General features: G+C 34.6%; 4 protein-coding genes across 10 annotated transcripts; all 4 read right to left on the reverse strand.

Moving 5' to 3' along the window:
* Nucleotides 1-495: 495 nt before the first annotated feature.
* LOC111806837 (putative pre-mRNA-splicing factor ATP-dependent RNA helicase DEAH2) lies at nt 496-5,007 on the reverse strand. 2 transcript variants are annotated; one of them, XM_023692331.2, is made up of 7 exons: nt 4,488-5,002; nt 3,344-3,546; nt 2,144-3,228; nt 1,619-1,744; nt 1,295-1,533; nt 1,089-1,207; nt 496-868 (listed from the first exon to the last, which is right to left on the reverse strand). In XM_023692331.2, the coding sequence occupies exons 1-7, from the start codon at nt 4,785-4,787 to the stop codon at nt 742-744; spliced, it is 2,199 nt and encodes a 732-aa protein (XP_023548099.1). In that variant the 5' UTR covers nt 4,788-5,002; the 3' UTR covers nt 496-741. The 2 variants fall into 2 exon arrangements, with proteins under 2 accessions (XP_023548099.1, XP_023548101.1); XM_023692333.2 differs by lacking the exons at nt 496-868; nt 1,089-1,207 and having other exon boundaries at nt 1,392-1,533; nt 1,619-1,719; nt 4,488-5,007.
* A 965-nt stretch (nt 5,008-5,972) lies between these two features.
* LOC111807447 (putative glycerol-3-phosphate acyltransferase 3) lies at nt 5,973-8,952 on the reverse strand. The gene is made up of 2 exons (XM_023693179.2): nt 8,195-8,952; nt 5,973-6,848 (listed from the first exon to the last, which is right to left on the reverse strand). Exons 1-2 carry the CDS (start codon nt 8,915-8,917, stop codon nt 5,979-5,981), a joined length of 1,593 nt encoding a protein of 530 aa, XP_023548947.2. The 5' UTR covers nt 8,918-8,952; the 3' UTR covers nt 5,973-5,978.
* Nucleotides 8,953-12,985: 4,033 nt separating this feature from the next.
* LOC111806405 (uncharacterized) lies at nt 12,986-15,027 on the reverse strand. Of its 5 annotated transcripts, none has more exons than XM_023691702.2 (5): nt 14,857-15,027; nt 14,707-14,770; nt 13,606-14,238; nt 13,346-13,484; nt 12,986-13,257 (listed from the first exon to the last, which is right to left on the reverse strand). In XM_023691702.2, exons 3-5 carry the CDS (start codon nt 14,138-14,140, stop codon nt 13,245-13,247), a joined length of 687 nt encoding a protein of 228 aa, XP_023547470.1. In that variant the 5' UTR covers nt 14,141-14,238; nt 14,707-14,770; nt 14,857-15,027; the 3' UTR covers nt 12,986-13,244. The 5 variants fall into 5 exon arrangements, with proteins under 5 accessions (XP_023547470.1, XP_023547469.1, XP_023547472.1 ...); XM_023691701.2 differs by having other exon boundaries at nt 13,606-14,191; nt 14,857-15,026; XM_023691704.2 differs by lacking the exon at nt 14,707-14,770 and having other exon boundaries at nt 13,606-14,191.
* A 715-nt stretch (nt 15,028-15,742) lies between these two features.
* On the reverse strand, nt 15,743-17,145 carry LOC111807757 (WRKY transcription factor 28-like). 2 transcript variants are annotated; one of them, XM_087129315.1, is made up of 3 exons: nt 16,778-17,145; nt 16,504-16,650; nt 15,743-16,420 (listed from the first exon to the last, which is right to left on the reverse strand). In XM_087129315.1, the coding sequence occupies exons 1-3, from the start codon at nt 17,086-17,088 to the stop codon at nt 16,072-16,074; spliced, it is 807 nt and encodes a 268-aa protein (XP_086985441.1). In that variant the 5' UTR covers nt 17,089-17,145; the 3' UTR covers nt 15,743-16,071. The 2 variants fall into 2 exon arrangements, with proteins under 2 accessions (XP_086985441.1, XP_023549393.2); XM_023693625.2 differs by having other exon boundaries at nt 15,743-16,423; nt 16,778-17,142.
* Between the last annotated feature and the right edge of the window lie 4,686 nt (nt 17,146-21,831).

Below are 21,831 nucleotides of genomic sequence, written 5' to 3' on the forward strand. Positions count from 1 at the left end.
TTTTTTTATTATTTTTTTAATTAAAAAATCATATCAAATTTCTAAGTTTCAAATAATGTCCTAATCCATCTCAGAAAAAATTTTGAAACAAGTAACGCCATCATATTATGACTCTAACATGCAAATTTAAATACTAAATCATGACTCTAGTATATAAATCTAAACACTAAAATAAGTGATTCAATCACCTCATGACTTTAACATGCAAATCTAAACACAAGAAATGTAATCGAACAAATTCATGGCATGCAACTTTCATTATGATATCCAAAAATCTTCCTACTAAATAGTTAAGTGAAAGGTAGTAATTTACGTGATCATCAATACCATAATAACTACTAGCTAATTGTACGTGCACCATCTCAAAAACGTTTAGTTTCTGCTCTGTATGAAATCTTTGCAGATTAGTTTGTATACAGGTATGTGCTGTACAATGCTTTGATCATAACATCTGCACATTCATGAAAAGTTTGTGCTGAAGCGTTGAAGCGTGAGTAGACTTGGAACTTTTTAGATTTCATACATTAAAATAACACAAAAGCAATCAGAAACCACTGAGTTTGAAAATCAAAACCTAAGTATGTTGTTTTGGGACTATATGAACCCTAAAAACACTGCCTTCCTAATTTAACAGTATAGAAGTACAACCAATTTCTTCCGCTCCTCAGCTGATAGTTATCTGCCATGGACGAAATGCTAAGTCGGAATCTCAGACGATAGAATGGGTTTAAACAAAAAAACTCATTTTCTATTCCTGCTTTCCTCACGATCCTTTTCTCGTTTCTTGTAAAGCTTCTCGAGAACACGCTTGGCCTCGCATAGAGGGAAGTTCGCCAGATCGTAATAGTGTGCTGCTACGTCCACCAGCCTGTTGTGACAACAGGAAGAATAGATCAACGTTGTTGCTATCCACTCAGTTATTAGTGCAAGATTTTTAGTTTGAAAAAAGAACATCCTTGCATCATGTGTAGCAAGGATTAACTTGCAAGTAATGCTTAAGATCTAATGCATAAGACCAGACCAAAGGTATATACACATAAACTTGCTTCTGGGTACAAGCATTTAACATTACAGCAAGAGAGACTAACCATTCACCCCGGATATCTGTCACGGTACGGATGAAATTCCTACTCGTTAGGACATACTCATTATAAATGACCCACTCTGGTTTATGGTCCAAGCAATTTGATGGATGCAAGTGTACCACCTGTAGAACAGATTTGTTAATCCTAAATACAGGCATTGAAAGTGCAGGGTTTACCATGATCTGGTACATCAAGAAAAGAATCCATACCTGGTTGTCCTTCACTGTCAAGTAGTGTCCAGTTCGCTCCAGATGAGCTACTTGCATGAAATACCCAGAAAGCATTGCCTTTCTTATGTTTACGTAGTATTCACGGCTGTTGAAATCTGTGCTGCATAATTTGAGGTTAAACCTAGCCATGATGCGGACTAGTTGCTCTCTGACATTATCTGCAGACTTCATTGCCCTGTGATTGATGAAGTTTTCGTAGCACCATGATTGATCCTCATCTGTGACATAATAGTTGCTTTAGGAACCCATCAAAATTGAATGTAATTAATTGAAAAGGTCAAAGTGAAGACCATAAATACTTACTGTTTTGCTTGTAAGCGTGGTACACGTTCAAGAGCGTTAGATGATCTCCATCAATGTGGCCAAACCTAGCTTTTGCTTCGTCAGCAGCCTTTTGAGCCTCCCTAGGCCGGACAAAGCAATTGGGTACTAAGAAAGAAATTGGTAATCACACACAGGAGGCCCAGGGAAGGTCAGCAGATGCATAGATGCAAGACGAGACCATTTGCTTCATGAGATAATACTGAGAAACTGCAACTAACTACATCAGCACTGACTGAGAAATCTTATGGTGCATGCCATCTGAGGGCATGGAACCAGAGAAGATAGTTGCTGATGACAACCTAGTTTGACAGAATTGTGCTCTAACAACTACTAGTTAGAAGACATGACAGATATACTGCAAACATGCCACGCCAATAAAAATGCATCAAATTTGATGCATCCTGCCCATTGTTTAACAACCATGGGCATCTGACGTACACACACTATATAGAACTCAAAAGAAATGGGGAACTTAAAAAATTGCAAAAGAGAGGGCTGAAGTACCTGAAAGCATGGCAGAAATTGATAATATTTCATTTGAACATTTGAATTCTGGACTAACAACGAGCATCTTTGACATCTGAGGATCTAATGGAAATTCACTCATTATTTCCCCAAGCTTCGTTAGGTTACCCTCATCATCCAATGCACCCAAATAATTCAGAACTTCTAAAGCTCGCATCAAAGTCTCAGGAGCAGGTGGATCCATAAAATCAAAATGCACAAGGTCATCAATGCCCAATTTCTTCAAGGTAAGAACAGTATTTGCAAGGTTTGATCTCAAAATTTCAGGATATGTCTGTGGCTGCAAATCATTTTGGAAACTCCTTTCTGTGTAAAGTCTAAAACACTTTCCAGGCTGAGTTCTTCCAGCACGACCAGATCTCTGATGTGCACTGGCCTTTGATATAGGAGATACCAGTAATGATTCCACACGTACTCGAGGGTTATAAACTTTCTGTTTTGAGAAGCCAGGGTCAATAACATAGACAATGCCATCTATGGTCAATGAAGTCTCTGCAATGTTTGTGGAAACCACAATCTTTCTTCCAGGAGGTCCATCCTCTTTTACTGGAGGTGGAGCAGGTTCGAAGATCTTCTGCTGCATAGCTGGAGGAAGAGTAGAATATAAAGGCACCACTTTCACAGGCCCTACCTGGTCGCCAAGGTTTGAAATTTCTTTATTTATTTTGCGACATGCATCTTCAATTTCCTCCTCACCAGTGAGGAAAACAAGTATATCACCTATAGGTTCACACAAGTGAATCTGTACAACTGTCCGAATAGCAGCTTCAAGATAGTCCCTTTCAGGTTCCTGTGTGTAAAATATTTCCACTGGATGAAGCCTACCAGGAACTTTCATAAGTGGAGCACCATTAAAATAACCCTGGAACTTTTCAGCCTCAAGTGTGGCACTCATGACCACCAGCTTTAGGTCAGGCCTATTTTTCAAAACTTCTTTCAAAAGTCCAAAAAGAACATCCGTGGCTAATGTTCTTTCATGAGCCTCATCAAGAATAATTACCTTATACCTTTCTAAAAGAGGATCTGTCATTGCTTCTCTTAAAAGCATACCATCAGTCAGATACCTGCCACCCATAAAAAGTACAACACATTTACCAATCACGTAAAGAATAAAATTTCAAATCATCGAGGGAATAGATAACAACACTGATGAGTAGGTACTAAGAAGAATGAGCTTACTTCAAAACTGTTCTGGCACTACTGCAGTCTTCAAAACGGATGCTGTAACCCACCTCTTCTCCAATAGTCACGTCCATCTCTTCAGCAACACGTCTAGAAACTGACATTGCTGCCACCCTACGAGGCTGAGTGCAAGCAACCATCATCTTCTTACGTTTATCTGGACTATCCAGGTCCACGGCTTCTAAAACAAATTGAGGAATCTGTAACAGGCATAATCACCACAATAGACATCAGAATAACAAGAAGACTATCTCAAACAAAATACCCATTAGACATAGCTTAACTGAAAAGCAAACAAGTTGTCTAGAGACACCAAAAATTATTACTAGTACCTTCTAAACCCTATTAAAATAATAATAAAATAAATAAATAAACCCCAATATCCGCTTGGCCCCATTCTGATGCGATCTAAGAGCTTAAGAAATCAGAGAACTTTCCATACTATCAAACATATATCTTAACCAACTCGCATACCATACTCAACATATGTGGCTCACATATAAATTTAGTCGGTACCCAGCTAGATTTTTCTTAAAGATTAAAGAAATTAAACGACAGTAACTAGATTAAATGTTTTAAGTAATATTCGAAGTCGTCCCATAGTTTGTTCCCTTCTCAAGGGAGGGTAAGGCCAATTATTCTAGTGCAAAAATAATATTCGCAAATTAAGAGCTAAAACAGGTTAAAATGAAAGTTCAGGATTAAATTAGGATATTATCCGAGCATTTAAACAAGAAAAAGCAAAACCACAAATTCTAAGTTTACATCATTAGGTATATTTTTGGCCTAGACTGATGAAGTATGTAGTAAATCCTTCCCAAGAACGCATTGCCCCACAATCAAACTAAAGAGCAAAGGTCCTTCTAACCAAAGCACCCCTAATAAAGCCTGACATTGGCTCGAAAAACACAGTACAGAATCTAAAGAATAAAAAAATAAAAAAAATAAAAAAAAAATTAAAAAAAAAAATTAGAATAGAAGTCGAAGAAAAAACTAACAGCCTGAATGGAAGTTAATGAAAAAACTAAAAGCCTGTGTCCAAGACAAAAGGGGAAGTTACAAATAATTCTGAAGTCACTTGCAGTCTCGAAAACATACAATCATCTACACATCAAACATTAGAACGCTTTCCCCAACTAACCTGAGTAGTTTTACCACTACCAGTTTCACCAACCAATATGAGAGTCTGACTGCTCTTTAAAGCCTGGAAAAACTCCTCTTTCTGATGCCAAACAGGCAGAGTCTTCCTCTTCTCCAAAATCTCAAAGTACCTCTGCGAGTACTGCCTCCCAGTCCACCGGTTGATCAGACTATTGCCCGCATTGCCACCGCCATTGTTAAACGCCGCTCCTCCACCGTTCGATTTGTGAATCTTCGGGGGGACAGAGGTGTCGTCCACCACATCAAACAAACTAACCTTCCTCTTCCTCTCCGCACCCATCAAAACCCTTGCCGGCACAGAGATACGGAAATAGCCGAAGAAAAGAGCTGTATTCTACCTCAACCGCAAGACAGGTCCCGGCCAAAACTTGCTTTATCGGAAGAGCGATTGAAGGGGCCTGGTTCTGGAACTGCAAAATTCCGAAACCCTAATTCGAGGGAAGAAGGGAGAGAATGAAGTGGCCTTCGTTATATTATATAGAACTTTCCAGAATTTCACAATCAGTCCCCAATTTCTTATTAATTCCTCGAATGCCACTTTAAGCATTTTAATTACGCCGACAGGACTTTGGACCCTTTAAATTGCTTTGCGCCTGGCCCAATTTGTATGTGGTCTAACACGGCCCAATTTATATGAGATCTAACACGGCCCAATTTATGTAGTCTAATACGGCCCAATTTATATGTAGTCTAACACGGCCCAATTTATATGTGGCCTAACACGGCCCAATTTACGGCCCAATTTATATGTGGTCTAATACGGCCCAGTTTATATGTGTCTAACACGGCCCAATTTATATGTAGTCTAACACAGCCCAATTTATATGTGGCCTAATACGGCCCAATTTATATGTCTAACACGGCCCAATTCACGGCCCAATTTATATGTGGTCTGATACGGCCCAGTTTATATGTGTCTAACACGGCCCAATTTATATGTGGTCTAACACGGCCCAATTTATATGTGGTCTAACACGGCCCAATAAAGGGGAACGGATCCAATCGGATCCCATTTCTAGAATCGTTAGGCCTTTTGTGCAAGTCAAAGCTTACCCAATAAAAGATTTCTCTACTTTAAGACCGTCATAGTTACGACCGTCGTTCACGAGGTCTCAATCACAATACTAAAAGAAAAAGAAAAAAAAGAAAGGCTCGAGATGGATGCATACTCGAAGTGGAACTGGCTTAGGTCAAACCAACGCTCGAGCCTAATCCAACATATCTAGAGCTCAATTGGACCTCGAGAAAGGTTCCCGAGGGTCAGAGTACTTAGTGGTTGTTTGGGTATGATTTTAAATTTGAGTGAAATAATTACTTCATGCAAACTCAGTTATAATATAATTCGGTATCGATAAATTAATCACGTATATCTTCTTCTGTGTAATGATCATATAATGGGAAGATCAATACCATATCTTATACACATTGATCTATATAAATACATCAAATAATTAATGATATGAAGTATGTGTCAATGTACAATCCCTTCATTGCCAGCCAAAATCAAATACTTATCTCTCCTAGTAAGCTTTGTGCACTCAAATTTCAAAGCCTTACCAATCTCACTTTGCACCCAATTGGCCACATCAAACTTTGTGGAATTGGTATCATCATGTGATGCAAACAAGCCATCAACCATGTCCAACTTCTTAATACTGTAAGATGGTGAAGGGTTCATCAAGAAGAAGAACGGGTCAAGGCACTTAAACCCACTTGCACTCGTCCCATAAAACATAGTCACATGTGTGTCGTTTGCTATCGGGACTATTTTTTCACTAATCTCTGCGAACAACGGACTAAACCTTAGAAGATACGCCTCTCTACAAGTGGTTCCTTCAGGACATATAATCAAATTGTCATTTGATAACAATCTTTTCATTAGGGTTGCATCTCGATCGCGATTTCGAGTCAATCGAACGGTTCTAATCGGTGAGAAGAATTCCGAGACTGGACTTAGACTATAGGTGACTGCTAAAGGGTTCTTGATTCTCAATGCAGCTGAAATATATAGAGGGTCGAGAAGCGTTCTATGGTTGCAAACATATAAACACCCTCGATTGTTGTTGGTTTTGGTTTTTTCAACTGGGATCGAAACAGTAAGGTGCATTCCACTAAAAGCACTAATAGGGACACATAAATTATAAGGCAAACAGATATAAGCAAAGATTCTAATAAAAACAAGAATGAGGGCAAAAGGGAGCCACGTCAAAACGGCAAGAGTGTCCAAAGGAGTTGGGTTTAGGACTAGCCTTCCATCGTGAAAGATTAACGGCTTCGGAAATTTGTCTTTAGGAAGCGTCTTCCACTTTTTTTTATCAGCTTCACTCACAGTGTAGATTTCCTGTTTGCAAAGATCATCGTCAGCCATAATAATCTTACTTCAGACATTAAATTAATTCAAAAAGCTACAACCGTACTTCTTTGAAATATATTATTAAATGAATATCTATTTTTACTATAAATGATTTTCGATTTAATTTACGTTCTTTAATATATGATATGACTTAGAGATATGGATATATATCTAAACATTTATGACAAGACGGGGGAAAATATATTATATATTTTATGTTTTTTGGAAATAATATTTTTTAAAAAATATTTATTATTAATGATAAGACATGTAGATGTTAATATATATCTAAACTATTAAAGACAAGATAGGGTGTTTTAACTTGATTTATCAACTGTAATTTGATTTTCTTGTCGGACAGTTGGAATATATATAGGAATGTTCTAAATATATTTTTAATTTTTTAAAGTCATTATTGATATATTGCTTAACTATATAATAAAAACATTAATATATGAATTTTATAATTATTTAATTTATGAGAAAATCATTAATTATTTTTAGATAAGAAAACCATTAATTATTTGACTTTATTTAGCTACGTAAACACAATATTGTCCATACATGTGTAATCTTATAATAAATATTGTTTATTTTATTATAAAAATCTCAAAAGGATAACTCAAAAGTTTCAATCTAAAATAATTGAAAAGATTTATTTAGTCAATATAATTATTCAAATAATATATCAAATCAAAATAGACATAAATATACAATTCAAATTATTTTAATCAACCCAGTGCTAGTAGATATTGTCTGTTTTGGCTTGTTATGTATTATTGTCAGCCTCACCGCTATTAAGAAATGTTTCGTTTCCATCTCCAATTGATGAGTGATTATCACTGTTTGATATGAACCACGACCAAGGAATTTCCATACCTCAAGGTCCAATTACAAGGACGAGAGTCAAAAAGCTACAACAAACCTTATATAGTTATATTCAAGCTTTGATGAGCTCACCATAGCTTGAATATAACTGTATAAGGTTTGTTGTAGCTTCTTGGCTCTCGTTCTTGTAATTGAACTTTGAGGTATGGAAATTCCTTGGTCGTGGTTCATATCACTGTTACTAATTTTTTACAGTGAGATCCCACTTGGTCGTGGTTCATATCACTGTTACTAATTTTTTACAGTGAGATCCCAATGTAAGGAATGTTTTGTTCCCATCTTCAACCAATTTCGGACCTCATTGTTTCTATCTGTAATTTTCTATTGTATTACTGAATCATTTTTAAAAAAGACGATAAAGCTATCAAGAAATTGAACCGATTACCGAAATGGAAATCGTTATGAACGTGAACGAGCTGAAAATTAGGGTTTTTGAAAGAACTTACATTGCAAATGGAAGAGAGGAGATGAAAATCATAACCCATTTGAGAGCCACAAATCCCAATCAAATTGCAATTTTGTTCTTGTTGTTCTTGTTGTTGATGATGAATCAAATGAGATAATGAAGAAGCCTTCACTTTTGGTTCCATCAAACCCACAAAATACCCACAAAAAGCCTTCAATTCTCTTCCAACCACTTCCTCAACCTCCAAATAATCTCTCAAAAAGCTCTCAATCATGACTTGTGGGAAAAAATTACTGAACCCAATTCTCTTCCTCCCTTTTTTTACTGCCTCAAAACCCTCCAATCCGACGTCGTTCATCAAGAACTTACCCAAAACTGATGACCCAATTCTAAAGTTATCTTTTTTAACCCCAAAAAACGAAATCATCACCATAATTTTCAACCCCATTTCTTGGCCGACAAGTCGGATCAAAGGGTACGACAGCAACAAAGCTGTCGCACGGATTACCCCACTTGCTTCAAAAGCCACCAACATGAAGTAAGAGAAGAAAAATGGAGATGAGGGTTTTAATAAAGCCTCTTCCACGTTAAAGATTAGAACTTTTCCTTCGCCGCCGCTGAGTTTCGCCGGAGATGGGTCTTTTTGGTATTTCTGGTGAACGCCGGCGGCGGTGGCGGTGGCGGTTCGCCGGAATTTTTTAGAGAAAATTCGATGGAAAAGAAGGAAGAGAGCTTTAACGACGAAGAAGGGAGTGGATTTCATGTTTGTTTTGGTCTTTGGAAGTGTCTGAAAAGAACAGAGATTTAAAGGTGGTTTATTTATAGGGTTTTTGATTTACGATTGCCCTTGGTGTTGGGTTTAATTACATGATTTGCCATTGTTGTTGCTTCTTGTAGCCACCCTCTTTTACTTCCTTATTTTCCATTTGCATTTAATGTCCCACAAAGTTTGAATATTTTAGTCAATAATTTAGCAAAAGAGAGAAAAAAAGGGCCAAGTAATTAATTTTGAAGTGGATATTGAAAAATCATATGATTAATGTTTGAAATTTCCATGGTAATAGACTCGATAGACGACGGAAAAATACGATTACGAGTCAAATGATAACGAAAGATAAATTTGTGTTACCAATTTAAGCATATTTTAGATGATGCAACATTATTACTTTTTCTAAGAACTAAAAAATGTAGATATGCTCGAATGGTGGTGGAGATTTGAACGTTTAAATCTCGAGAAAAGAGAATATTTGTCCTCGATCACGATTCATGACTAGCCAAGCTATGTTCAGGTCAGTGAATAGATGTATTGATTATTGAGCTATAGTCATGTTGACATTCTGAATGCATTCTTTTATAATATTTAATTAGTTATTGTAATAACTAATATAATTAATATTCAAGTTAATTCTTCAACTTAAGTTATTTAATTTGAGCCTAATTTGTTAATCATTTAATTTAATTTTTTAAAAAATTAATACTATATTACTTTCACCTCTAAGTTTATTTATTTGATTATGTAAATTCAAATAATTTTTAATATATATATATATATAATTCAAAATTAAAATACTAAAACTAAAATCATTTTCTATTTCTTATTTTTTAAAAATATAATCAAAATCTAAACTAAAAATTGAAAAAAAAAAATTAAGAATTACATTTTTTTTCCTCAAAAATTTAGATAAGAATTATACAAAATGATTTTTAAAAATAGAATCGTTGTCAAACAATTTTTTAATTATTCACTTTTAATTTTTGGCATTTTTTGTTTCCTAGCTTTTAAAATAAATTGAATTTAAAAGTTTAAAGCGCAAAATAATATTTAAATAAATAATATATATATATATATATATATATATATAAATTAAATTATATATTTATAATTAAAGCACGGACATAGTTAATAAATAAATATATAAATCATGAATAAAAAATATAAATGACATTCAACGTTCAATAAATTATAACATTTATATTTGTTGGATTAAAAATAAAAGAATTAATATTTGATTCGTATACTTTTCAAATTAAATCATCTTATTCCTTCCCGTCTCCATAATTAAATGCCCGTTTTATTTTAGTCATTTATTGGTATTATATACTTTTCGTGTATAAAAAAAATGTACATTATTAATATAAACAATAATTATCGTCTTTCTTAACCAACATATTTTTAAAATTACTCTTGAACGTGGTCTCCGTTCATAATAAAAATCTTATATTATTAGAATAATAATAATAATAATAAATAAATAGACGTGTCATGCAAAATTGTCAAAGTTATAATAAATGTTGAAGAAATAGAAGTCAAATTAACCCTCCAAAAATATAGGCTGTTAAGTTACATACCTAAATACTCTCAAGTTTTCAATTTTATAATAAATTTCTTTCTTCTTCAATGATTACTATTTTTTTAAATATTTAAAATTTACTATCAATATTTCGGAGGAGAAAATGATGTATTTGTTGGGGAGTGATTTTAATGAAAATAATTTATTTGAGAGTGATTTTAATGAAAATAGCGTATTCGTAAGTGTTTTATTATAAAAGCGACCGTTCGTATAACTATTTACACATTTTTAAGCGTAGTTTTTAAGATATAATTCAGTGAGAATTTATTATGAGTATCAATGCAACGACCTATCCCTGCATTGGACACGTTACTTATTCCTTATTTCTAAGAGTAAATACTATCCTCAAAGACTAACACGAATCCTTTGAGTATGTTTTGTTTCCTACGAAGACACTCAACATAAAATTGCTCATAGCAAAACAGATTAACCATGACGGTCCTATAATTGAGCCACCGAAAAAAAGTGGTGCACTAGTAACTTTTATTGCCTTTTGACTTTCAATTTGTGATGTCGCACACTTTTGGGGAGGAGAACAAAACACCCTTTATAAGAGTGTGGAAACATTCCCCTCCGCGTTTTGAAGTCTTGAGGGGAAGCCCAAAAGAGAAAGACCAAAGAAGACAATATCTGCTCCGCGTTTTAAAGTCTCGAGGGGAAGCCCAAAAGAGAATATCTGCTGGCTGTGAATTTGGGTTATACAAATGGTAAGAGAGCCAGACACCGGATGATGTGCCAGCCTTCATTTGGGTTATACAAATGGTAAGAGAGCCAGACACCGGATGATGTGCCAGCCTTCTAGCTGTTCCCCAAAAGGGGTAGACACGAGGCGATGTGCCAATAAGAATGCTGGGCCCCAAAGGGGGGGTGGATTTAGTGGCGGTCCCACATCGATTGTTGAAAGGAATGAGTGCCAACAAGGACGTTGACCCCAAAGGGGGTGGGATTGTGATATCTCACATTGGTTGGGGAGGAAAACAAAACACCCTTTATAAGGGTATGAAAACCTTCCTCTAGCCGGATTGAGGGGAAGCCCGAAAGAGAAAGCCCAAAGAGAACAATACCTGCTCGCGGTAGATCTGAGTTATACAATTACTACCTAATTATGTAAATAGACCTTTTTCATAATGGCTCCTTCACAAGGACCTCTCAAGTTGCATCCACGATGTTGCAATTTTGTACTCCTTCGACGAAAGATGCCAACATTGAGCTTCAGGTTGTCGTATCAAAAGTCAACAATCTGGAGGCCGCTAGACATGAGAGTGCATGCATCCATCACGGTGAAGACTTTCACAAGGAAACCGAACATCATCTGCTCAGGACCGCCTTCTTCACCTCAGAATTAGTCATCTAATTGATGAAACACAACTCGGAGCTAAAATTTCTTTACATTTAACGACTCATCGAGAACGATTTCAGTAATAATCTTTTTGTGTCAGCTGTTATGCTGCGAGGATCGTCCCTGTAGAGGCGACACGGGATGTTTTCATACATGAATCCATGATGAGATTGGCTACAACTAAAGATGAAGATGGGGTTAACAAAAGAAAATGACAGAGACAAAGTTTGATGTCAAAGTCAGAAGCTTTTGTTTCTCTGCAAGACAAAAGCCTATGTGTAGAGCTCAAGCTTAGCTTTGAACATAAAATCACAATATCATTTTGCTGTCTAATACCTGAAATCTTGGAAAGTTTCAAAGCTTCACTGTAACGGCCCAAGCCCACTGCTAACAAATATTATTCTCTTTGAACTTTCCGTTCCGGGCTTCCCCTCAAGGTTTTAAAACGTGTCTGTTAGGAAGAGGTTTACAAACTCTTATAAAGAATGGTTTCATTCTCCTCCCCAACCAATGTGGTCGAGATGTGGGATCTCACAATCCACCCCCTTCGAGGCCCAACATCCTCACTAGCACTCATTCCTCTCTCCCATCGATGTGGGATCTCATGATCCACCCCCATCGTGACCCATACCGCCCAATGTCCACCCCCCTCGAATTCGCTGACACACCGTTCAGTATCTAACTCTAATACCATTTGTAATGGTCCAAGCTCACCACTAGGAGATATTGTTCTCTTTGGGCTTCCCCTCAAAGTTTCAAAATGCATTTGCTAATGAGAAGTTTCCACATCTCTTATAAAAAAATGTTACGTTCTCCTCCCCAACCCATATGGGATCTCACATCCATTGATTTGAAATTCAAGAGATATGCTCATAAATCTAACAAATTCAAGAATCAATTGGCCAGTGGTCGATTGTACCTGTTTATCCTCGAAGAACGGCATGAACATCATCTACCAGCAGCAAATCAAAGGCGTAGAGGGTTAAGCATCATCCAAACATATCATCATAATCCTGCAGGTTTGTTAGCTAAATTGAAAAGGAAAAAGTTCGTAACTCAACTCATCAAAAGAAAGCCTGGAAGCATGCAGGACTGTCTGCTATACCTTTTAAGTAGGTTCAGCTACCTACATCCAAGAACATCACCATGAACTTTCCAATATAAATTATTAAGATATAAAAGCATCTGATTACAAAAAAAAAAAAAAAAAAAAAAAACAAAAAATTCGATGTTTCTTCGTATTTATATACAGATCAGTCGGATGCAACCGCGCATCGAAGTAACTATTCAAAAATCATGGCCATAAGAGCCAGCAAGCTGGCTCCTAGGCTGTCAACTTCAAAAAGATCCTCAAATCAGCCACCCTTTTCACCTTAAAGAGGAACAAAACCCGAAACGAGTTACGCAGCAGAACTGCATCAACAAGATGGTACAAAATTAGACTAGGAATACTTGGAAACTTATATTCAATAAACCATAACCATTCACTAACGATACGCACTTAACATCGGGGGGATTCGCCATATTGCTTTCATTTGGAGGAAAGCTTTTAATGTACTGAACGGAAATGAAACCGCTACTACCATCAACAGCAGGTTCGGGTGACCCCTGCAGCATCGGACTGCTTCGGGAACTTATTCCTGTAAACATGGTTGAATAAAACTCCCTTAAGAACATAATGCTAAAAGAAGGCACAAACTGATAACCAGATTGAAGGACACGACACTAAGAACGCCCTTCTCGAACTTCGAATAAGCTAACCTTGAAGGATGATTACAAGGAAGAACAGGAATGTGATAATCATGGCAGGAATGCAACTATTGAAGGAAGATGTTTTCTCGGCTTTTGACTTCCTTAATGCTTTCATTCGCTCGACTCTTGCACGTTTTTTCATGGCAATTACTGCAATTTCCTTCACCAGCCTTCTATCAGCAGCATCAAGAGCAGGACCTTTGGGCGGCCGTGGTGGCTTCAGAGCCTTTTTCTTATTCTTATGCTTCCCTCTAGCATTAGTTTTCTCGACATGCGCAAAAGCTTCACAATCGTCTTCTCCTTCCAAATTCTTATCTATCAACAACTCTACGTTCACATCAGCAACAACATCGGCAACAGAATTAACAAAATTACTGTTCGACGCTACGACTAGCTCATCTTTTAGCAGTGTATCCTCTGTCAACCTATTCCAAATGTTCTTTACATCTCTTTTGATCGAACTTGGTTCCACACTTCCAACCTCGTCACCAATCCTCCCCCCACTTTCGAGATCAAACGCGAGATCCCTCTCTCTTAAAGCCATGTACTCAATCTCATAGCCTTTCAACTAAAACAACCAAAATTCACTCGAACTCTGCAATCAAAGATGAACGTTCAATCCTAATGCGAATTCCCGAATCGCTGTAACATAACAATGAAGAAAAAGAAGAACACTCCCACTTCAATACAATGAAATTTCCAGTATATTGCAAATGCAAAACTTCAAAATCCGTGAAATAGCTGAACCATACTGAGAAGGTCAATCTCAAGAACATCAAAGGGACCTCCAAAGAATCTAACCCATAAGTCTCTTAAATTACAAAATAAGCAAGAAAACAACAATTAACATAGCATTGGTAAGAATCCGACACCAATATTTCGATACCAATAGCCAAACAAGAACAGCTTCGGTAATGCGAAAACAAATTTAGCAAAACACACAAAAAATGAGAAAAACATCATCCCAGAAATTATGAAAAACTAAAAAGAAACCGATTAAACATAAACATAAACATAAATTGGAACGAACAAACAAGTCCGAAAATAACCTAGAATGAGTCGAATCGAAAAATCCAGAAACCCAATAGCGAGGAATCAGTAAAAACCTACCGAAATTCAATCGGTATTCAGCTCAGACCGACAAAATCCAAATCGATTTCGGAACAGTTCTTGTCTGATCATCAGGACATGAAAAAATGCATTATTGGAAAATAAAAATAGTTGAATGAAATGGGACATGGAGAAATTATGAAAGTAAACCTTTATGAAACTGGAGCGTGAGAATTTGTCCTGATCGGAGACGGAGACGGCGACGGATGACTGAGTCAATCCTTGGATGATATTTATATTTGCTCCAAACGGGTCAAAAACCAATGGAAACGATAATTCCCAGTTGATTATGAAATCGTCGGCCACATTTGGAAATTTCCAGAACCGGTAAAGTTTTTTATATTGTTTTTTCGTTTTTTTTTTTCAGTTCTTTGAGGGAATTAGTTTTTTTTTTTTTTAATAATAATTATTTTGTTGAATTAAAAATTAGTTATTAAAAATGAAAACAAAATTATATTTTCTTCTCATTTAATGAAGCTTTTTGAATATATATAATTTTGAACTCAACTAAAATTAAAATTAAAATTAAACTTTTTTTTTAATATATAATAATAATTTATTAAATGAAAAAAAAAAAAACATTATAAAGTTGGTGCAATAAATTATTAATTATAAATAGGGAAATAAAAAGAATTGTGGCCCAAATTCTAGTGGGCTATTCAATGAGATATTTTAAATTTTGGTGGAAGGAAAATGCATAAATTATTTCTTTTTTCCATTATTTATTATCCAACTAACTTTTTAAAATAATTTAAATATAATTTTTAAAATATATATTAATGTTTGAAAATAAATAAATAAATATTTTATTCGTGTGAAAAATAAAAATTTACATAAATGACTCAGACAACTCGAATCAATTCCGCTCAAATATTTTTGTGGTTGAATTATATTAGGTTTAAAAAATATCTCGACCCAATTCAAATTATAACTGCTTTTAAAAAATTTATGTATATAAAATTTATTTGGTTTAGAAGTTTGAATTTTTAAAATTTTTTAAATTGATTAAACATAAAATTTAATTTTTTTTAAAATATTAAAAATTTTAATGACTAAATATGTGATGTCGATAACCTTAATTAAAGATGTTCAGCAATTGTCGACTCTATGTTGCTTTTACACTCGTCTATAACATTTACAATATGGACCTCTCGATTTTATTAGTAAACCCTAATTAAAAGTAGACTGAAAGAACCTGTTTAGAAAACGTTGAAGGAGTCAATATGTATACAATAACTTTGTTATATATATTATATATAATTTACCTATAAACACGATTTATTGGGTTAGGTTGGGTTTTGTGAGATCGAACAATCTCTCCATGCCAATTCATCGTATTGAAAAGGGGCGATATCTTGCAATAATCTATGGTTGATCGTGGCCAGCAAAGAATTGATTAGCATGATTGGAGGGTGCAACGTCACACGGTGGATGAAATGATGATGCCACGAAGCCCTTTGGGTGGTTGATAAAGTTCGAATTATGACCATTTTGGTAGTGGAAGAGAGACGGGGTTGTGGTGGCGGTGGTGAACATTGTAGAGCCATTGTAGAGGGCGGTTGAGATGGGCGGAGGAAAGATGGTTGATCGTGTCATGTTGGGGCTAGAGTGAGTGTGTTGGCCTTCGTAGGTCGTGACGACAATACTTGGATCTTTTAAATATCTCTCCACTCGTTTCTTTACATTGCATGCTACACTAGTACAACGATAATAGCTTCTAAAACTCGAGAGTAAAAAAAAATGTTAGGAAAAAGTATATAAATCCCTGTACCGTAGAAATTCATGTTGGAAATTTACCTAGGGTAAGGGCTGTTTTTCACCGCTTTTTGACCGTACTTTCTCCATCTATAACCATCTTCCAAATGATCCACTTCACTTTTCGTCATGAACGCAAATCGTGGTTCTTGATCTTTCTTCTTTCGAGTCATTTTCTTTGTTTTTAACCTATATTTACCACCCGAACATAATATTAAAACACAAAATTTAGACAATCTTAAAAGTTCAATTAATTACTAGGAGAGATGAAAATCCTCTTAAAGAAAATTACAAAAATAGAAAACAAAGCACTCACTGTTTATCCGTTTTTAGGGTTTGTCGGGAATGTTGTTTCTCTTCTCTCTCTAGCTTTGGCTCGATCACCTCATCATTGACGATCTCGCTCGACGATGAATAATTCGGTGTAGTTGGCCATTGGTTCCCAATCTCCAAATTTTCGACAGGATTTGTAAACAGGGAAGACGATAAAGATGACAATGAAAACACATCAAATTGTGACGAAAATTCTTGATCAACAGCGATCAGCTCCATGAACCCGAGACAACTCTGGTTCTCGGGAAATGGAAACCGCAACGAATCGGCTGCTGCCACCTCCTCCATCTTCATTTAAAAAAAAAAAAAAAATCTAGAGAGAGTTAGAGGAGGAGAATGAGAATTTTATAGAGAGAAAAAATTGGAATTTAAGAACAATGAATGGGAATTGGGGGATTGGTGACCGGCAATTGTAGGTCACCGGACAGTGGGAGTGGAAAACAAATACGTGGACCGACAGAACAGAAGAGAAGGTGCGACACGTCGTACTGGGGCGGTAACCGGTCGGTCTGAACGGGGTTTTGACGCACGTGAAGTATATGCGGCTAAATCATGAATACGCCGTCGTTTGGTGAGCATGCGTAATAAATATAATTCTTTTTATTATTTTCTCAATCCCGATATTGCTTCATTGTCTCCCCATTCGTTCACGATCTCTTTCAATCTTTTCCTTTTTCTTTTTTTTCTTGAAGGATTTAATAAAAAAGATATCCAAATCTTTATGAAAATTAATATTATTGTATTTATTATTCTAACGCATCAAAATCAATGTGATCGAGATCGATCTCTGATGAATTCAATTAATCTTTCTAAAAAGACGGGAATAAAGATTCCATTCGATAATAGTTTTATTTTATTTTAGTATATATATTAGCATATATCAAAGGCGATACATGAGAACGGAATATCTAAGGGTACATTAATGAAATAAGATCATATTCGAAAATTAAGTCAGTAATGTGCACTTTATTTTCAGTGGTTTAATCATAGAAACTCTAATTAGCGTACTTTATTTTCAATGATTCTACGTACGGTGACTTACTGAAAATTTTATGAATAAACGAACAAAGAATACTGAAAGAACCCTAATTGGCCCACATTATCTAGTGAAAGTTGATAACATAAAAAAATTTAAACAATTGAAAATGATCTAGTTTTTTCTCTTTCTGTCACACCCGAGTAAAGTAGAGGTACAATAATGAATCGATATCTGAATAAGAGAGATCTTGATGATAGGATAACTAAAAAAGACTCAAAAGAATTGAAAGTCACTACTCTCAGAAACAAGGTGAGAACTCAATGGTCAAACACGTTTCACTTGATTCGTACAATTTTAGGCTATTTAGGTTCATTTGATTTTGTGATCGATGAGTCCGAGACCTAATTCTTGGGATCACCTCGGACGACTTTCATTATTTTTCAAAAAAAAAAAAAAAAACACTTTCTTTTTCAAACATGATTAAAAAATTCCAATAATTTTATATTTTTATAAAAAAGTACACTTTTTTAATTTCAAACTTAACAATTCAATTACTGAATTTTAGATTTTGTTGCTTCCCCCTTCCTCCAATTTTCAATAATTACTATCCATATCAACATTTATTTATTTTTATTAACTTTTAAAATTAAAATATATATATCTATATATATATATATATATATATAATGAAATTTGGAAGCAGAGACCCGTGAGATCCCACATCGGTTGGAGAGGAGAACGAAACATTTTTCATATGGGTGTAGACATATTTTAAAATTGTGAGTATAATAGCAATATGTAACGAATAAAAATGGATAATATTTGCTAGTGTTGAGCTTGAAAACAATATTAACTAGCAGTGAGCTTGAGTTGTTACAGAACCAAAGTACAATTTCATCCGAGCGATCGTATTAATTTTATTTTATTCAAGTTTAATACATGGTCACTAATTTTCATGTCATTTTCCACATTTAAACAATAATTGTGCATCACATTTAATTAAATAAGTGGTTTTTTAGTTAAAAATATAGCTTTTAGCCTAGAGAGATAATAATGTAAAATTAGAAAAAAAAAAAATCAAAATTTTTGTATATAAAGAATATGAAAAAAGTAAATGACCGTTGAACCGAAAGGTCGCCGATGTGGGACCGAATCGCCGAGCAAAACAAACGCAACGGGCAAAATTCACGAGAAATTTCATTTTAAGAATTAAAATGATTTAAACTCGGAAAAAAAAAAAGGTACGGATCCACGATAGAATCCGGATCCGAATGGTTAGCCGCCGCTCCACGACGAGATGAAGGCGTTGGCCTGCACTCATCCGTCGATTTCAATGATGACCTGTCATACCTTTCACACGTGCCCCATCTTATAAATTTGTATTTTTCCACGTGAGTTTTTTTTTTGTTTTTAAAAAAAAAAAAAAATAAAATTTATAAAATTAAAATTATTTTATTGATCCAATATTTCAACCCCACTTGTTTGAAATTCGAATAATCGATCAAATAATACTTGAATGATTCTAACCATACCATTTAGACTGCATGCAAACTTAACTCTACTGCTGCATTTCCAAGTTTAATATACAAAATAACTTTATACATAATCTAAAAAATTTCATAAACTTACGACTTTCATATTTTACTACGATAATTAGCTGAGATATATGTTAGATGATGGAAGTCCCACATCGGCTAATTTAGGGAATGATCATAGGTTTATAAGTGAGGAATACTAACTCCATTGGTATGAGATCTTTTGGGGGAGCTCAAAGTAAAGCCACAAGAGCTTAGGCTCATAGTGGACAATATCATATCATTTATCTACTAAATTATTTTTTATTTGTACGACTAAAATAAAATGTTTTAATATATATCAAATTCCAAAAAGTTTATTTATTTATTTATATAAATTAAAAAAAACGAAAGAGAAAGAGCAACGTCACCAAACTCTAAATAGGCATGAAATTGTTTGCCGACACCTTATTAAAGAGTCGACAACTGCACACATTTGAACAACAAATGTCGGTCCCTTTCAAATATGACACCACTCGACAATAAAGCATGCCATTTTTTTTTTGAAATTTTTATTTTTATTTTTTATTAAAAAAAGAGGGTGGAAAATTAAAAATACTATTTTTATTGCTCAATCTATAATTTTTATATTATATTTAATTTAACCCCACATTTTTTAATGAAGCTAACCGAAATACCTTTGAAACCCAATCCGAATTAAAAAAAATAAAAAATAAAAGAGTCTTTTTGGTTAATTATATTATATTATTTATTTATTTATATTGAATCTTTAATTTGGATTAAGTTTTATATTATTTAAAAATAAATTTATGGTATGTAAATGAGCCCAATCTTGTGAGGGATAATGGGCCTTAAAGCCCAATTTCATCGTACCCCAAAACACAGAGCTTTTATATAATAAAAAAGAATTCACTAAATTAATAAAAAAAAAAAAATTCCAAACATTTATATTTTATTCTCAAATTTTTAAAACTTTAAAAAATAAAAAATATATTTTAATTCAAGTTTTAAAAATTTCATGAATACTCTTAATTTTTTTTAATGAATATATATATATATATATATATATATATATATATATATATATATTGATTAATTAATTAATATTACTTTCCAATACTGTATTATCTCTAAAATATTTTTAGAAAAATTGTTTAATCGATTGAGATATACTTAAATTGACAATTTTTTTTTTAACTTACCGATATTAGAATTTTTTAGATTAAAGTCTAGTTATATCTCCCTGCCCGATAGTTATATGCAGTAAGCCGTTGTTGTTGCATTTTTGCTTGATTTCAATCTCTCAAATCTTACTTTCAAAACTCTCTCTCGAAATCTCTTTGCCCCTGTTTTCTAAAACTTTCTTTTTGAATCGGGGCTAGAGGCTCGAACATACATTGCTTGGTCGTAGACGACGCAAGAATGAATTGACTTAACTCGTTTCTTGTTGGGAAGTGAGTGCTGCACAATCGCAAGTCCGCTGCCATCAAAAGTGCAATTGTGACAAGTGTCAACTTCTCCCTACCCGATAGTTATATGTTGTAAGTCGTTGTTGTTGACTTTTTGCTTGCAACACATATAACACCAATTTCAATCTCTCAAATCTTGTTTTCAAAACTCTCTTTCGAAATCTCTCTGCCCCGTTTTTTAAAACTTTCTTCTTGAACCAGGGTTAGAAGCTCGAGCATACATCGTTTGGCCGTAGCGACACAAGAATCGCAAGTCCGAGATTTTTATATAAATATAAAAGACAATTATATAATAATAATACACAATAATATTACAAATGAGAAGAAGAGAAAAAGGTCAAATCTTTTCCACACTCAAAAAATAAAAATAAAAATAAAATCAAAGTTAAATCTCTCTCTCTCTCTCTAGAACTACATGGGAGAGAGAGATGCAAATACAAATAAAAGCAAAAGGGAAAGAAGAATGATATATATAAAATCACATATATCAATCTTTACACATAGATGATGATATGGGTTTTACACAATTTTATATAAAAATGAAACCTTTTCAAATTCTTGAAGAAGAAGAAGAAGAAGAACCGGACAAGACATCGACCAAAGTCCTCATGAATCTGACTCGTGTTTGCAACGACGATATGTAATCAGCTGTGTGAGTAAAAAGCTGTTCTAATGAGCCATCGTTGTCGTTGTCGTTGTCGTTGTTGTTGTCGTTGTTCATGTTGGATACGAGGTTTCTCAAAGTGGCGACCCTTTGCACTATTCTAGTTGATGATCTTCTTGTCTTATTGGCCAATGATTTGCTTGTTCTTCTTCTTCTTCTTCTGCAACTTTTGTTGTTTTTTTGTTCTTCTTCCATTGATGATTTCTTCAATATGGATCCATTGATGATGATATCTTGCGTTGGTTCTTCCATGTTGAGTTGAAGTAGCAAAAGGGTGTTTGGGAAAGCTCCCATATGGTGTTGTTTTCTTCTCTCTCTCTTGTGGTGAGGAAACTAGAGGGAGAGGAATTGGGATTTGGATGTTGATGGCAATGGTGGCTTAGGGTTTTT

This window comes from Cucurbita pepo, chromosome 12 (genome assembly GCF_057944985.1).
Source record: "Cucurbita pepo subsp. pepo isolate OVF chromosome 12, ASM5794498v1, whole genome shotgun sequence".
NCBI lineage: Eukaryota > Viridiplantae > Streptophyta > Magnoliopsida > Cucurbitales > Cucurbitaceae > Cucurbita > Cucurbita pepo.